Genomic DNA, 18,335 nt, shown 5'->3' with positions numbered 1-18,335 from the left:
CTGAAACATCAACCTGGCGTCCATCTAACACGCATGACATGTTTAATTTATTAAACGCGCTAATTTAAAGGACACGTTTACTGCTAAACAGACAGCACATTTCCTCCGGGCTAATTGAATCTGTTGTGAGAGAAACTAAACACCATGCAGACACAACAAGTCCTCCAGCTTTATGCACTGATGACCTTGCCACGCTTTCAGACAGCTCGTCATAATGTAGCAGGTTTAGACTTTTTTTCCCCTGTTGTAAACCCCTCATATTATCAAGCATGTGTTTCGTGAGTCGGCTAACGTTATACCATTGCCCGACTTTTTGTTGGGATGCGAAGTATCGATTTGACCGGTTTGAACGCATCAGCAGTGCTAATCACAAGCGAGTTGTTGCAGGTTTGGCGAGCTGTTTGACCTCAGGGCTTGTGTGCTTGAAGCATTACTTGCGTGATGAGCTCAACGAATAATAACATAACTGCCCATCAAGTACAAGAGGAACCAGACTTCCTGAAAGTGACTTATGCAGACAGTCTAGAAATTCTGGAATAGATTACGAGAATTAGATGATTTGAAAAAAGTAATTGCATCAGCCCTAAAAGGTGAAGTCAGCTGTCTCCACTGAGAAACTGCGGATGTCTGTGTTAGACAAGACGATGTAGGGTTTCTCTTCCTCTGTGACAGTCTAAGTACAAAATGTTCTCTGACCGTGAGAATAGCTCAGCTTTTTTTCTCAACAAGACCTTCTTACAGTTTAGCATTTATTCACGAGGCAGATCCTGGTGCTCGTTCTAAATGTAAGTTAAGCTCTAAAATATCTCCACACTGACATCTTTACACGTCCTTTCTTTTTAGATGTTGATTTCCACCTTATTTTTGTCCTATTATTTATTTATGTAATTTGGTTTTGCGTTTTGACGTCATCGGTCACCTCTATTTGCATTCTCATGGCGCTGGGAGCCAGACAGTCAAAAATAGCATCAGTGGTGATTTATTAAACATTGACCAACTTCCTAAAGCAAGATACACCATCAATGTTTGCAGATGGATTCACACCTGTACTGCTTGTCTGAAATCTTCAGAGGACCAAGTTTAAATGGGCCATATCATACAGAATTACATTGTTCTAAATCTTTTGAGATGTGTTCAATGTGACTATAAAAGTACACCATTTATTTTTTGTATATATGTATTAAAATGTAATTTAGTCATGTGGATGCACCCAATACTCCAGTCTACAGTGTCACGTGATCCTTCAGAAAGATTTTTAAAATGCTGATTGGCTTAAAATGACTCCTTTACGTGTGATCAAATTGTTGTCTGTTAGACCTTTTATTTGAATCATTATTATTATTATTATGAGTAGATTTGGTGAAGAGTAAGGTTTAGAATGCTTTCATTTGAAATGAATTATAAATTACAATGATAATTCTCAAAAACCTTTATGCCTCTGATCAAAGCTGTGCTTTTGGTTTCTGCATTGCCCGAGAGATTCTTTTACATATCAGTTTAAATCAGATAAGGATTTAAAGTTATGTAAATTCTTGTTATAGTGACCCAGAAAACCTTTTATTTTTATTTTTTTTCTTGGAAGAGATAAAAATGCACTGTTCTTTTCGTATATGCGGCAAATGCAAAGCAGATCATCATCCGTTGTGTTGAGTGTACATGACAGGCTTTGGCACTCAAGCTTTGACTTTATTTGGGTTTCACGTTTTTTTGGCTTTGTTCTCAACCTGCTCGTACACTTTGATTGGCCTCCCACACGTCCCACACCAGTTACATCATTGCTTCGTGGATTCTGCCAAAGCTCACAAGAGTACGAGGAGGTTTGTTTGGGTAGGACCGCACCACAGTCAGAGGTCAGCTGAGTTAGTCTGTCTGTGTTGAGGAGGAGAACCAAATGTAAACAGATCTTGTTTGGTATCTCTTATTGACTTGCATCAAAGGGGGAGGGGCTAGAGTAAATTGAACGCAATGCTGCCAGATTTCTAATTATTGGCACAAAGGGTAGAACTTGTTTGCACAGACCTGGCCACAATGCGGCCCAAAGTCACTTGGTCATGTCACACCTAATCATTTAATTGAACAAGATTATCTGAAATATGTAAACATAAGAAACAGCATTTTTCATATCTTTCCACATCCATGTGTGTCCGTAAACGTTGTACTTTGGAACATCGTAAAATCAGCAGCGCTATAAAGGCTTTAATTAAAAGCATACTGTTGTCTTGCCACCCAGCGTTTAAAGACTGATTCATATCACTCAGCAGGCGTTCATCTTGGCCCGGCTTCTCTTATAAACCTTAGTTCACTAATATGACATCACCTTTAGTTATCTTGTTTATTTTTACGGTTGTTTTTCTTCAACAGGGTTTGGAGACGCCGCTGGTGTCAATGTAAACAGAGCAGTCGTCATGGTTTTGTTTGGACTGTAACGATGTTTTCACTCAACAGGTGACTTACCTCAGCATCTGCAGGTGATGATCAACATTCTTCGCTCGGAAGATCGCATCAAACTGGTGAGAGAACACGCGCTGTCAGTGACTAACGCTTCGCCAGTAAGGCACATGCAGTCAGGCTGAATGGGGTTCACTGTCAAAGTGTTGCCTGAAGACTGTTTTCTTTTCTGTTAAGGCATGTTAAAATGTCTTACCCGCTGTTCTGTTCCGGGGGATTGTACTAGTACTAGAGTCAGTCACCTGTTACGTGTTGCACGTAGCTGCGTTCGTCTTCACAAAGAACATTCTGTGATTATTCACCAAACCTCATCAGATTTTCAGGCCGAAAACAACAGGAGAATTTTGCAGTATCAGTGAACTGCGGTGCCTAAAATGCATCCTGAAAGTGCTTCTTTGTAACTTATAGGATGAATTCCAATAGTTAAACAATAATTAAAACAAATATTAGGCTTAATATTAAGACATTTAATATAGTGCACAAGGTTTAAAGAGCTTGACAGACTTATGGGTAATACTTGCGTGAAGATTCTTCAGAATGCTCTTACATAAAAACAGAATTTTCGTTTTTTTCAGGTCATCTATTCTATAGTTCAGTACGTTAATATATTTGGCATGTATATGTTCATGTGGGCCCTGTTCTGACTTAAACCAAACTTGTGATTCAACTGTAATCCTCAGGCGGTGCGGTTAGAGAGCGTGTGGTCGGACCGTGTGCGGTACATGGTGGTAGTCTACACAAACGGCCGTCAAGACACTGAGGAAAACATCTTACTGGGCATGGACTTCAGCAACAAAGACAGGTGACTGAAACTCAAAAACACCTTAGTATAACATCAAACAGACAACCTGTTTGTTACCTCCTGCAGGCACACTTCATTAAGTCAAATAAGGGAGTTTTTTTTCACTTACAGTAAGAACTGCTCTGTTGGGATGGTGCTGCCGCTGTGGAGCGATACCAAGATTCATTTAGATGGCGATGGGTGAGTACTGCCCCCTCTGGGAGTGGAAAGGAATTGCTGTTGCTGGTCTGATTACTCTTCCAACTTTTGATGCACGGGTCTAGATAGCATGAACCATAAACCGCGTTGAATGGATTTAATGAGTTAATGAATAATGAAGCCAGTGACAATATTAACAAGTGTTCCTCGTTTATATTGTTACTTGGAAAGATTGTAGCGGTAATGAGGTGTGGTACGATGGCCTTATTTAACCTCTCTTCTCACGTCTCCAGAGGCTTCAGTGTGACTACCGCCGGGCGCACGCACATCTTCAAGCCGGTGTCAGTCCAGGCCATGTGGTGAGAAAATAATGAACTAGAGCAATTCAAGCTCGCATTTAGACATTTAAATCTGTAGCTGAAATGCTAATCTAGAATGCTTGATGTGATATTTAAGAGATTAACCTAAAGCTTTCAAACAACGAAAAGAAAACCACTCAGAACTGCTATTTTCACAATCTTGCATGCTATGACAAATCAGAGAGTCATCTCTCTCAGTCAGGTGACAAGTTAGATTGTTTTTCCAAGAGCCTTTGTCTGCTTGGCTGGGTGAATTTGGGCTCTTGTTTGTTACTGGGGTAGAAATAAAACGGCTCCGCAGGGAGTTGAACATGATGTGAGTGGACTGTTTTTCAGACGTTCACAGGTGCTTTGGGAGTTTGTCATCCTTAAGTATAATCCACACTGCCATCTAGTGACTCTTTTTAAAAAAGTGCCGTGGCAGTACCATGGTACAGTGAATATCATATCATATATTGTTTGAAGTAAACCCTGTTTAAAGTGATGCCTTGGTGTATACCACATCACTGAATGATTGCTGTAACCACATGTTATAGTATTTTTGGTGCATATTGCTTAGGGGACAAACAGTTATGGTTATATTAGTTTCCAAGTTAAAATTTCTCGTTTTCATTTAGTTTAACTTGAAGTACTAAAATTATTATTATTATTATTATTATTATTATTATTATTATTGTAAAGTAAAAATTTTATAAAACGAATAAAAACTATACAGATTAATTAAAATAAAAATTACAAATGCACACAACAGAAGATGAACAAATGAGTACATTTAGTAAATTTTCACTGCTTTTTGCAAGTATGGTTAAGCTCCTTATAATTTATTTGATGAGTAGAATTATTTAAAATCAGTTTATGATACAGTTTGATTCATTTTAAGATCACACCGTGGTCTTTTAAACTCTTCTCAATTGTTCTGACACTATTGGCACAGATCTCTCTATCTTGCTCACCTTTAACCTGCTTTTCCTTTAGGTCAGCATTGCAGATTTTACACAAGGCATGTGAGGTGTCACGAAGGTACAATTATTTCCCTGGTGGCATGGCGCTCACATGGATGGGGTACTACGAGAGCTGTATCAGCTCTGAACAGAGCTGCATCAACGAGTGGAACACCATGCAGGATCTGGAAACACTGCGACCAGACTCTCCTGCAGTTTTTGTCGACAAGTGAGTGCAAAACCCTGAAAACTGAGTACTTCACCCACCAGCAGATTTACATTTTGCATTTAATTTATAATAATTTTATAAAATGATATCCTTCACCTTAAAATGATGCTCTGAGTTGAACCATTGATTTAGGCTGTGCTATGTTTCTGTTCCTCAGGCCAACAGAGAGGGAAAGAACAGAATGTTTAATCAAAGCCAAACTCAGAAGTATCATGATGTGCCAGGACCTTGAAAATGTCACGTCCAAAGAGGTCAGCTGAGTGCATAAAAAGTGTCACAACTGGCCCATCCTCCTCAAAATCCGATCATAAGCGGTCACAGGAGACACAGGATCCAGCAATGCGTGTCTCGGCTGACCTGTTGTGATCAGATTGTCAGATAGATCTTAATAGCAGATGTGAGCAGGGTTTATAACAGAACATGAGGCTGAGTCAAAAAACTGTGTGTATTTTTCATTAGATTCGCAATGTGCTGGAACAACAGATGAACTGCAACCTGAAAGAGTACAAAGAGTTCATTGACAATGAGATGCTGCTTATTCTTGGGCAGATGGACAAAGCCACGCTCATCTTTGACCACCTCTATCTGGTTAGTGCTGCTTTGATCAGTCCCCCCTATTTTTTATTGCCTTTCCTGTAACTCATCCTACCCCCAAAAAAGAAAAAATATGACAAATTACATCAGTTAAATAAGTACAAATTAGAAGTTTAATATGTTTAATATAAAGCTTGTTTGTTCTGTGACAGGACGCATAGTTTTTGTCATATATGGGGCTCTAGATGCCAATTTCCCTAAAATGCGTAGTTTTTTTTTGTTTCAGGGTTCTGAATGGAATGCTTCAAATCTAGAGGAGCTTCAGGAAACTGGGTGAGTGTTATGTGTCCTGACATCTACAGCTTGCTTTCCTCCGGTGCTGTTGTGTCTCTCAAGACACTGCTTCTTTAAATGGGTTAATGTTAGTACAAGGTTAAGATAGGTTTAAGATAGGTGTATCGTATCACCTCTTAAAGGGCAACATTTTCTCCTGTTTCAGCTAAAGTTCACACTAAATCCATCAAACCTGTTACTTTTTGAGCAGTGTATTTTTAGTACCTGATCTAAGGAATAAAAAAAACTGGCATGTATATGACTTTAAATTGTTGTCCTCATGCAATTTCTGATCTCCAAATTCACTGTTGTTTTAGGGTGGGCTACATCTTAAATGTTACGAGGGAAATAGATAACTTTTTCCCAGGAACATTTAGCTACCACAACGTCCGAGTGTATGACGACGAGACCACAGATTTACTGGCCCACTGGAACGATACCTACAACTTCATTGTCAAAGCAAAGTAAGACTATTTAAAATTTTTATCTTTACAAAAAAGCAACGTACTTGGCTCTTTCAATGTGACTTTTCACACTCTTATGTGCTGTATTCCCGCAGAAAGAATCAATCCAAGTGCTTGGTTCACTGTAAGATGGGAGTAAGCCGCTCTGCATCAACAGTGATAGCATACGCCATGAAAGAGTACGGCTGGTCTCTGGAGAAAGCATATAACTTCGTCAAACAAAAGCGCAGTATCACCCGTCCCAATGCCAGCTTCATGAGACAGCTGGCAGAGTACGAGGGAATACTTGATGCCAGGTACAAGAGTTTTCTTTTTAAAGTTTTCTTTATTATTGTTTGGTGTGTGTATATTTTAAGTGTATTTGCAAAAAAACTATTATTTGTTTTTCAGAAAACATGTTCTTTGTTATGTTATCATGTTTTTATTGTGTTTTTAGTTATTTTTTAATAATCAGAATAACTCTACTGCAGTTTGATTTAAATTAATTGGAGAGCTTAATGGAAAAACATGATTTTTATGCTTTTTTTTAAAAAAAACGGAATTACTTGTTAACTCTTCATTTGTTGTTGAAGGTTTTCCCACAAAAGAAAAATTACCATTATTTACTCGTATACATTTCTGCAGCTTTTTTTCTACAGTGAAAGTCAATAGGGTTCAATGACGGATTTTTAAGTTTTGGGTGAACTATCCATTTAAACCCTTTTTTTTTTTTTTTTTTTTTTTTAACCCTTTCTATTTTTTCCCTTCAGTAAGCAGCGCCATAACCGACTCTGGCACCCTGATTCAGATTGTGATCACCCTGATTGCCAACAAGCTGCTGCCCCTTGCTGTGTGAACTCAGAGACTGTGCATCATGCCACTCCAGAGCCCACGAACCCCCGAGTCACCGTATGCTGCGAGCCTACTGCCCACTCCTCTCCAATTAGCCTAGATCTGGACCCCAGCCACCCCCAAAACTACCATTATTACTTCCGTCGCCTCTCAGACTCAGCCCTCGACAGTGACCCTTCCACACCGATCCATGCACCCCCTCTGCTGGACGTAGATCGTGTCTACATCGAGGTTGCAGATGTGGAGCAAGATGCGTTACTCGACGATGAAACCTTCGAAGGGCGTGAAGGTCTTCCTTTACAGCACTCAAGTGTCCCAGGGGAGGGCACTGCTGCTCAGACCTGTTCTCGAGGAGCGGAGCCTCTGGAGGAATTACGTCTGCGGCTAGAGTTTAGCACGGTGGAAGAGGAGGATGAAGAGGAGGCTCAGAAAGAGCAAGCCGAAATGGAGGCGTTGGCAGAGGAAGCGAAGAGAGGAGATGGGAATGATAGTGAAGACTTGTCACATGAAAAGGGGATTGATCTGGCAAGCCTGAACCATCTGTGCAATGAGAACTCCAACAACAACAACCACCTCAAAACGCAACTAAATCTTACTGTGAGTATCTCACATGACTGTATCACTGCTCCGTTACATATAATTTGTGTTACATAGTTTCTCTGTCTTTTTCAGGAAAGTGCCCATCTAAAGCAGCATCATTCTGGTTCATTGTTCGCTTCTAGGCCCACCCAGAGTGGTCTGTTGGAGGCTAGCAGACGAGGCCTTGCCCCTTTACCCCTCAACAGTGTGCCCAGTATCTCAATACAGACGCCGCCCTGTGCCAACCTGTCCATGACAGCCAAGTGTGGCAAACTTGCCTCAGATCTGTGCCTTGATGCCAATGCAATGCCCTTAGGGCATAAAGATAAGCCAGAAGGTAAACCTCTTGACCAAGAAACTAATAGCTGGACAATGCTGCTTGAAGCCAAAGAGGAAGGAGATTCCGGGCAGAAAGAAACTGATGCACAGGGTTCCTCAGCTCTACTCAGGAACGAAAGAGAAAAGGGTTTGGAGGATGCAGAGGCATCTTGTTCTGTGCAACAGCAAGAGGCTCTGGTACAGCTGCAACGCTCCGGCCTTGTTCGTCGGCGAAAAGAGCGCTTGGAAAAACTTTCAGGTCTCTTTCAGGAGCGTGCACGTGCAAATGAGCAACGGGGAGCCGGTTCAAGCAAAACAGAAGATGCAATGAACAATTCCAGTGATTCAACCGACCCTTTTCACAGGCCCTTCGGAGCACGGGCAGACTTTGCTACCGAAGCAGCGGTGCCACTGACAAATGAGGCCTTGTTGGCGGTCCTCGGTTCAGGCGGTTTGACCCCGGTCTCGTCCCCGCACGGTTCCACGCTCACTCGCAGCTCCAGCAGCGACAGCCTCCGCAGCGTCCGTGGCAAACCGGGCCTTGTGCGCCAGCGTACTCAAGAAATCGAAGCCCGGATGCGACTCGCAGGACTTACTGTACCTTCCCGACTAAAACGCTCTAACTCACTCGCCAAACTGGGCAGCCTGACCTTCTCATCTGAGGACTTATGCTCGGCTTGCTCCTCAGACGCTGGGACCCTCCTCATGCTCTCGTTATCTCCAGAACCAGATCGCTCGCTCAGCCCGGAATGGGCCAGACCCTGGCCCTCTTCCTCCTCCACAAACACGGAGGTCTTCAACCAAGGTCCTGAAGATTCCAAGAGCTGACAGCGGGAGATTTTAGTGCAACAGTACCTTTTGGTTTCAGCTTCACTTGCAGCAATGTTACTGACATATTTATAGTTTTTTTAAACATTTCAGCCACTTGGGATCATGGGAGTGAACATAAAAGGAAGAGTGTGTTCTACAAAAGAACTGCTTTCAGTTATGAATATAAACATAATATTCAACAGGTAACCTTCTGGACAGGCTTTTGTTGCATGGAATCCAAATGGATGTATATTGCACTGACTGACTGACTGACTGACTGCTGTTCTAAAGCAAAATTAGCACTCGCCATCCCAGAGGCTGTTACTTGAAAGCATCAAAATAGACCATTGTGTAATGTTTCCATCATTCCACCCATTAATCGCACCATAAATCACTTATTTGTGGCCCAGAATGAGTCACAGATTCCTTCGGACACGGTCACACATTTGAAAAGGGTTTTCAAATCATACACCCTGCTGTGTTTTTGCTTCCTGGCTGGACGGACTCTTCGCAGTGATTAGGAAAGTTCTTTGTGTGCCGATGGACTCTCTTATCATTCACAGAGCACTGATGATTCACTCGCAGGTTTCAAACCGATACCTCATACCAGTACAGTACTGTTCATAAGCCAGACAGATCACGAAACGGTGTGGAGGCTCGTTAGGATAGAGCATACTTCCATCTTTCTAATACTTGATGAGGAAAGACAATCACTTCAAACGGATAAAGAAAATCAAGCTGCTGTTCTCCTTCCACTGAAACGTTCATACATGCAGTTTCTGTTCTCACAAATGTGACTGTCCACGTTGCTGTCAAAATAGCAGTAGGGTTTTGGGTCACTATTACTGTTACAGTCTCTAATAGCACATACATGTACTTCAAAGGGAGCTCCTCCATTGTAGTTCCTCTCTGCTCCTTGTTTCCAAATGCGATACAAATCAGTCATTTACCCAGGTATAGAACGACTGTTATTTTTCAAAACTTGTTACTTTTGTTCCAGAGGCAGTGGCTTGCTGTTTGCAGTTTGCTGATGTTTCCCATCATGCTATTACTCTACTGTTCTAACTCGTTGTGCAGTTTGTACTTACTGTCAGTTTTCCCGTAACGAAAACAATGAAAGGTATACACAGTAGAGCTGAAGAGGTTTCTAAACTGTTCAACTGTGGAAAAAAGTGTGTCCGTCTGTATGGGTGAATCTCACAAAAGCATGTCCTGCTCACAAAAGAGAACAGAAATTTGAAATCATATTTCAGATGTATGATGCTGAAAAAATGTTTTTTTTTACAACCATTAACTTCTTTTAAAAATGTTTTACTTTTTTTTTTGTTTTTTTTTCCTTTCCTGTGAGCAATTCTTAACTTCTCTCGGTGATGACTCCCTTTAGATTGTCATAAATGAAGTGCAATAAAAATACTGTAATAAAGTTTTTAAACTGGCATTAAATAAAAGCCATTACAGTGATTTCTAAATATTTTTTAATCTAAATAATAAATTGATAATATATAATTTTGCAATTTATAGTAAAAATAAGTTCTATTATTTGAATTAAAAAAAAAAAAAATAGAATCATTTTAAACATTTCAAAACGTATTGTATTTTGGATTTTAAAGGTTTTATGTCCCAGACATGTTCTTAACAGTGAGATTCCCCTTGATGTGTGTCTTTAGTCTGAGCACACTTGCCATACCAATTTATTTGATCACAAACTTTGATAAAAGACATTTGTCCATGTCCATGTGTCAACAGGCCTTTATTTACCAATCAGTTGGCTGATTACAGCTTGAGTTGAAGTACTTGAGGTTTATTATGCAGCATACTTTTCCGATATTTTTTAAAACCGATTTTGTACATGTATCTATGCTACCACCTCGGGTTTGAGCAACAGAAATGTGAAGTTTGGGAGTGTGTGCGAGTGAGAGGTGCCTTGCACAGTGGCTACACCGTTACTGTGAACTATTTATGAACAAAACAACTTTCAAAGTGCGTGTGTGTGTGTGTGTGTGATTTAATGTTAAAAACATGAGCAGGCTCAAAGTATACACACAGTCTCCACCTCTACACACCCAGCAATACACTGTATGTAAATATGTATGTTGGTCATATAATCGCATTTCTGGAAGTTCATGGTACTTGCATCTGAAAGTCAACTTGAATCAGTTCCCCTGTCCTGTAGGGAAGGCTCGTCTGAATGATGTTCGGTTGACTTAATGAGTCTCAACACTATTTAAACTTCCTTCTGGGATCTGAATATAAAAACTAAGAGGAGAAATAAGCCACAAAGCTGTTTAGTGTCATGAAGAGTCATGCCCCAAGCCCTCCTCCTCTCACCCAAGTTTTTGCCATTTTGTGTCTGATGCCATATTGAGGTCAAATGTGAGTCCGAGATTACAGATGAAATGTTATTGGTTGCCTGCATTGTCTCCTGTCATAAACATCAAGTGCCTTACCCAGAAGCACTAGAGGCATTGTTCTGTGTTGTTCTCTCATTTGATAATGTTGCCAGTTAAGGGCGGAGGCCAAGGGGTTACAAATGGGCACGTTTTAAAGCTGGCAGACGTTGTCCTGTCACACACTCCTACCTTTTATTGTTGTATTAAAGGATCATTGATATTTGGCATTGTTTCCTTTTAATTAACGAGGAAGTCGCTGCAAGCTCATCAAAGCTGTCGCCAAGTTTTGGAGATGGGATGTTATTCAAGTATGAAGTGATAACCAAAGTTTTGCATTGAGGATCAATATTAAATGCTACTTTTGTTGAAGATGCTGTAGATTCAAGCCGTCTGCTTGGGAGAAATTGTAACTGGCTTCTTTTTTTTTCCGGGATGTTACACTGATCTGTTCCCGTATCATCCACTGACTTTCCTCTAGTTGGTTTTTGAGCCTCTTTTTTTTTTTTTTTTTTTTTTTTTTTTTTTGTCAAATAGCAGTGCTGTTAAATTGCGATTCTCACCAAATAGGGAGCGCTCGCTCCTCATCCGGTCACCATTATTATCGCTATTATGCAGTAATTTTGTCCTTTGTACTGCAGATTTGCTGTAGTTTCAATGCATATTGCACTTTGTACATTTTGTTGATGATGTACTGTATGTGTTTATTATGGGAATAAACGTTTTCTTTCAATCTTTTGTTTTTCTTGTCATGTCTTGCTACATTTGCAGAATAATGTAACTTACTGATTTGATTGGTTGAGGGCACTTTAGTATTCTGACATCATAGGGTACCATCTGTGCTCTGTCAGTATATTCTGGCACGGCTGTGCAGTTATGCAACTAAAGGCTAGACCTCCGTGCATTGGTGACGTCGGAGGTTTTACCGCAGGCTTTGAGGCTGTAGGAAAGACGAGAGTGATTAATGACCAGCTGATCTTCTCAGAATAAGATCACTCATGCATTTCATTTTCTTGTTAACAGGGATGAAATTTTCACTGGTGCTTCATAACAGAAATAAAGTTACGGTGGTGAAGAAAAATACACATTTGTTGTCATCTGTGATCCAAGGATAGAGATGTTGTTTTGGTTTCATTTTCTATTTAATAGATATTAATATGGAAAGTAAATGATGCAGTGGCCTTAAAATGGCTTTTTGTCACGTTTAAAATGTCAATGTAATTAAATTTAATTTGATATTTTATGGCGTCTGCAAACATGCAGCTTTTTACAGTTTTGTGTTAGATCTATTCATATATTAAAATAAATATATTAAAATATTTTAAGAGTAGCTGATGAATAGAAGATTTAAAAGAACATGATCTGAGATAGAAATGTTTTAAAACATTTCTAACATGAAAAACATCCTTGCTGAATAAAAAATTCTTGCCAACTTCATACTATATTCGTGCGTGTATGTGTATCAAGTGTTTAAGAAATAACAATTTACAATTATTGAACAATAATTGCACCTTGGTTTGAAATTTTCTCTATATTTTGACGTGTGGGGTAAGTGTCCAAATACTACGAACCTTTATATTCAGCAGCTTTTTTCACGGTAGCCTGCGATTCTACATCCATGTGGCCTGTTTTCTCTCTTCAGCCTCGTCGTCTGGTGAACCGTGTGCTGAAGTCATTTCTGCCTTATTATTATCTGAGAGAGAAAGAGAGCATCCTGTTATGATCATTGCCATGGCAACCAGTGGCATAACAGGGAGATTTATAAGGCTTTGTTCCTTTGTGTTTGCAGCTTCTTTTCAGGCAAATTTAAGTCTGTATCTCTCGACAGGATCTCTGCTCCCTCCTAACTTGTGAATCATATCAGGAAACTTTCACTAAACTTTGACCGTGGAGACCGGTGCATGGTTGTAATACAGACAGGGTGGTACCGTGCTGATACCACGGCTCTCCTCACTTCCTGTATCTCTGTTACCATGACTTTTAGTGTCTCAGGCTTTGCGATTACTGCTATTCTGAGAGAAGCAAAGAGTCCCAAGACACTCTTCTACTCTGTATCATTGCACTCTTGGTGGAACGTGTGTTGGATTTGACCAAAGGAATGCCGCTCAAAAAAAAAAAGTAAACTGAACTTAGAGGGAACGATTCTTCAACTGAGAATAACTAGGAAGGGCTATGTGGACACATGAACTGTAACAGGATATAATGTACAGATCACAGAGAAGTCTACTGATGTCGTGGGCCTTTGCTCTGAGAGACTGCATTCTGAAGGACTGGGACAGGTTTCTTTTTAGTAATACTATTAAGTCAGATATTTTATTAGGCACAGATCAACAGAAAAATAAAAATCTGTCATTTATTCGTCCTCATTTTGTTTCAAACCTGTCTTTCTTTTTCATGGAACATAAAATGAGCTGTTAGGCTGTTCATGTTTCTGTTGTCCACATCCAAAAATGGCAAACACCCGGTGACATGAGAAAGAGATGGAACTACCAACCCAGAAAACATGAAAATGAAATGAAAATTTCATAAACCTTTCTCTGCAAGCTTGTGAAAGAAACAAGCTGCTCAGATTCCCCCCACCCCCCACAGGAAGTGGATCTTATAATTAGGGATATGCCGGAAATGAAAATTCTTTGCTGAAGCCGAACAACATGAAATCCTGCACCAAAGACCCAATAGCGAACACAGTTTTCCCATTTTTCCCCACATATTTTGCCTTTTTTTTTTTTATAAACAAATAAATTAAATAACCAAAATGTGCTTTTTATTATTTTGTCTAGCTTCTTAAAGAAAAAAAGTAGAAAACAATGTTAAAACATTAAGACTAAATTTTTTTTTTTTTTTTTTTTTTCTCAAAAAAAAAAAAAAATACTTATAAGTACACCAACAAAGCACAATTTAACTTAAAATAAATAAGTTAGAAAAACTATTTTTGAAACCCCTTCTTGAACAAGGCATTTATTTATTTATTTTTATTATTATTATTTTAGCTACAAATAAATGAAGCCTTGCTGAACAAAAGGGAATTCTTTGAAGACATAAAACAAATCTTACAGATCCAAATTTGAACATTACGAAACATATATGAACATTATAGAAATGTGGTAATAATTTTTATTATCATTATTATTGTCTTATTTTATTTTAAAAAAGCATAAAAATGTTACCTAGCAGCTGACGAGTGACAGCGTTTCAGCGCGGATTTGGACTTTGAACCCTGGCTAACAATCAGATACACTGCTAGCTCGTGCGGCGCTGTTTGAATCGGCTGCACAGCTCGTGACTGGATCACAAAACATGACCGTCTGGAGTTTATTTACTAAGAGGCCGCGCTCCCTCTTCTCATCGGAGACATGCGATGCGATGCGGTGTTAAATGGGCTCTATTTATAAAACCTTATTTCGTAGAATCTTGTTTTTGTGGTCCAGGGTCGCGTATGATCTCGTGCTAGAAACGGACCCGAACCGAAGTCGTTATTTGACATAGCTTTTTGATATTAAAAATAGATTCCAAAAGGGTGCTTCTGCAGCCATTTTTTTAAAAATCTGAAGAAACATTTATGAAATAAAAAATGTAATAGATGTTAAAAGTTCTTCACGGAACCATAAACGCCAAGAAAGACCGTAACATAAACAATGACATCATTTTATGATGCTTTTTCTCATTTTTGGCTCCCTGGTGTCCATACACTTACAGCAGTACGTTTTTTTCGTCTCCTTTTTTGTTCTTCAGCGCAAAGGAGATCATACAAGATGAGCATGCAAAGGCAAAACTGTCATTTTTGGGTGAATTTGTCCTTTAAAGGTCTAATTGCCTAATTCAGTAAGTTGTTGTCTTCTATACAGGGAGAGGACTAACTTACTGCATTAGGCAAATGTGACTGTGACATCACAAGAGAGTAATAAAAGCCCATTTGCCAGCAGAACTCAGCCAGAACATCCATCCGTCCAACAAAGAGTGGTCTTGTCCTGGAGTTACGGTGCAGTCACAGGAGTATCGGTGAGTATTTACTTCTTTACTCCAGACAAACTGTTACCTTAGAAGTTGATTCTGTGGTGGGCCGTGCACTGAGTACAACCTGGGTTTGCTCAGGTTTGGATATGAACGCTTGTCGATTGAGACAGTAAGCTTTCTGAGACAGTGGAGAGATGGTTTCTTATAGTTGTTTGTCATGTTATTTGGATCCTGCATATATATGGGAGAGGCAGTGAGCCACAAGGAAATCAAGTGACTTGCCTTAAGTGTCCAGGGTGACGGATGCAGCACAATGGTGCCGTTGTGGAGGTTTAGGATGAGATGGTCTCGCACGGGAATCCTGTCCCTCTCTGCACACACTTTGCATGGAAAAGAACGAGGAACTGTTACAAGTCGAATATAATATTAATGCAAGGCCTAATACTGTCCCATTTAACAGCAACTGTTCGATAAAACCTGGAGGAAGTTTAAAAAAGAGGTTTTGCGCTAATACGAGCAAACGAATCGTCTATAAATCTGGCCCAGGACAGGACTGAAAACGTCACCGTGTAGCCACGTTTCAACTTTGCTGAACTCGGTCAGATGACGGGGATCTGCGTGCGAGTTCCTGTGAACGTGTTTGTGAGGGCTGTCAAAGCAGATGATCAGGAAACACATTGTCACTTTTGAGACTTATATTTTGTATGTGTTTACTGTAGAGGCCTTCCGCAGTACTCCTACTGTAAATGTATGCATATGTAATCTACGTTTTAAACTGACAATAATTGTAGCTGCACTTAAAATTTAAGCATGTCATATGTGTGCCATGTGTGTCCTCAATCGTAAAATAACAGGATGCTTAAATCAGTCACAGTATTAAATAGATGTAATGGATTCAAGTTATTTGCAAAAACAAAGATACGTTTTTAAATAAAAGATACATTATATTTGTAAAAAAAACAGTTTTTTCACTATTAGCACTATTTCCCACAATTGCACATTTGTATATTTTCTGTATATATTTTGTAAATATTTGTATATTTATATACTTTTATTTTTTATGTAAAATATTTTTTACAGAAATAATAAGCTTATTTACTATTTTCTTTCTTTATGTGTTTATTTACTGCCCAAAAGGTTGAGAGTCATTCATTTTTAATCTTTTTGTGATCACCAAGGCTGCAAAAATACATTAAAAACTACATTATAATAATGTAAAAAAGAATTACCATTTAAAATAAAAGATTTTTAAAGAAATTAAACAATGTACTAATCAATTTATTGATGAAAAAGTATCAGCGTCTTTCAAATATATATCAAATGGCTGTGAAATCACAAAGTGAGACTAAATACTTAGGCAAAATATCACTATTTGGCCCTAACAAAAGCATAAACTAGGACATAAACTAGCCATAAATTATCCAAAACGCAGTAATGCTTTTCGTTTAGATAGGAGGCATTTACACATGTGAAAACAGGAATCAGAGTTTTTATTTTGTGGGTGTGCAGAAAACAGAGAGAAAGTGTGACCCAAAGTAAAGACTTCAACAGTGGCTTTCATAAACCCTTCAGATGCGTGAGATTATGATCCAGTGTGTGTTTGGGGATTGAATCGCCTGACGTCCCTTATTCGTCATCAAGAAGCCAAATGCCACTCCTTTTTACCTCTCAAATCTAGTGTTTAAACATTTAATATACTGGGTTAAGCAGAAAACAGTCAACATTCATCTCAATATATACTTTAAAAATAAGCCTTTTTAGGGTTTCCTAGACTGACAGTTCATCACAGACCGATAGCTGATGCATTTATTTGATGTTTTTATATTGTGACTGTGATTGATAGCGCAAAATCTCATGACTCTAATTCCCGGTGTTCTCGCTGACGGTACAGTTCAAGTAACGAGACAAGCATGAACAGTCAATGGCTGCTCAGATATGCTGCAGTCACAAGACACTGAGGAAAGAAACAGTCGAGGTTCAAGAAAAACACATTGTTGCTGTTTCACTTGCTTAGTTTTGTTCAGTAATGAACAGTATTTTATTGGTTTAAAAAATTATATCTGTATATTAATGCACAAATATATTTGTGAATACATGAACAATTATTTTCAAAGTAATTCATAAATTGTGCTGAATGATTAATTTGTGAAATTTATTGGATCAGTAACTGAAATGAACCTTGTCCCATTCAAAATGATGAAGAATAAACCAGGAGATCCTTTTTTTAAATTAAATTACTTATAACAACTGAAATAACGTATAACAATTTCAGCTCTAATGTACTTTGGTAAAATAATAAGATAAAACATCATAAGAATGTCAATTATTATTTTCATATAATTGACATTCTTATGATGTTTTATCTTATTATGGCTTTGTTTAGAATCTTTGTGCTAGAATCCTTACTTTTTGTCCTAGAAATATTGAGTATTTCATAATGTTGAATTTTTACGTTAGAATTATGAAATTCTATATTTTATTTATGATTCATTATGAATTATGATTATGACTTTTTTCTTCACAGTGGAAGTATACTTTTAATACATAAGTATATTTAAAAAGTAAAAAGTTTATACTTTTATTTAAGTGAAAATGACAAAGGAGTGCATTTGCTTTTATTTGCAGTATTTCAGCAGGGCATCTGTATTTTAATTCACATATAGTACTAATTGTAGTATCAATGAGATATTATTATAGTTTTATTCTATTTTACCATTTTGAATTTGTTTTTAATTTTGTGTTTTCCATTTTCATTTCAATCATAATTAAAGTTTTAAAGTATATCAGTTAAAGATTTAAATTAAGTTTTAGTGATTTTGATGGTTTTGTCATATAATTATTTTTCTGTGATGTTATTTCGACTGTAATATTTCGAGTTAAAATTTTAGCACATCTAAAAATTAAACTAGATGAAAATGATGAAATGTTCATTTGGCAACTAACTAAAATTAAAATCTTTTAAGTTCAAGTAATAGAAATGTTTTGAGATTTATTTAACTGTAATAATCAGGGGATTGACCCACCAAAATAACAAGCAGATTTAGATAATTGAAAAAGGCAATTAGTGAGCATAACACTATGTACAGGGGAGTGAAAGTGTGGAAGAATTTCAGATAAACACTGGCACAACCTGCATGCCAGAGTCATGCCATCATTAACATCCTGTGGTCTGCAACAACACACATCTCTCTCACTTTTCTTTCCACAG

General features: G+C 38.4%; 1 protein-coding gene across 2 annotated transcripts in view; it reads left to right on the top strand.

The window, feature by feature from the left end:
* The window catches only part of ssh1a (slingshot protein phosphatase 1a), a 31,524-nt gene extending 19,618 nt beyond the window's left edge, over positions 1-11,906 (top strand). For both annotated transcript variants that reach the window (XM_043240729.1, XM_043240730.1), the window contains 12 exons: positions 2,446-2,510; positions 3,129-3,250; positions 3,362-3,430; positions 3,682-3,747; positions 4,723-4,917; positions 5,075-5,168; positions 5,377-5,505; positions 5,738-5,784; positions 6,102-6,248; positions 6,344-6,544; positions 6,998-7,676; positions 7,752-11,906. In XM_043240729.1, coding sequence (XP_043096664.1) covers positions 2,446-2,510; positions 3,129-3,250; positions 3,362-3,430; positions 3,682-3,747; positions 4,723-4,917; positions 5,075-5,168; positions 5,377-5,505; positions 5,738-5,784; positions 6,102-6,248; positions 6,344-6,544; positions 6,998-7,676; positions 7,752-8,804 — 2,867 coding nt within the window. In that variant the 3' untranslated portion in view covers positions 8,805-11,906. The remainder of the gene's footprint in view (positions 1-2,445; positions 2,511-3,128; positions 3,251-3,361; positions 3,431-3,681; positions 3,748-4,722; positions 4,918-5,074; positions 5,169-5,376; positions 5,506-5,737; positions 5,785-6,101; positions 6,249-6,343; positions 6,545-6,997; positions 7,677-7,751) is intronic.
* Positions 11,907-18,335: the final 6,429 nt, after the last annotated feature.

The sequence above is a fragment of the Puntigrus tetrazona genome, chromosome 5 (assembly GCF_018831695.1).
Source record: "Puntigrus tetrazona isolate hp1 chromosome 5, ASM1883169v1, whole genome shotgun sequence".
Classification (NCBI taxonomy): domain Eukaryota; kingdom Metazoa; phylum Chordata; class Actinopteri; order Cypriniformes; family Cyprinidae; genus Puntigrus; species Puntigrus tetrazona.
Note: the sequence above shows the minus strand (reverse complement) of the source record. Positions and strands in the feature narration are given on the sequence as shown.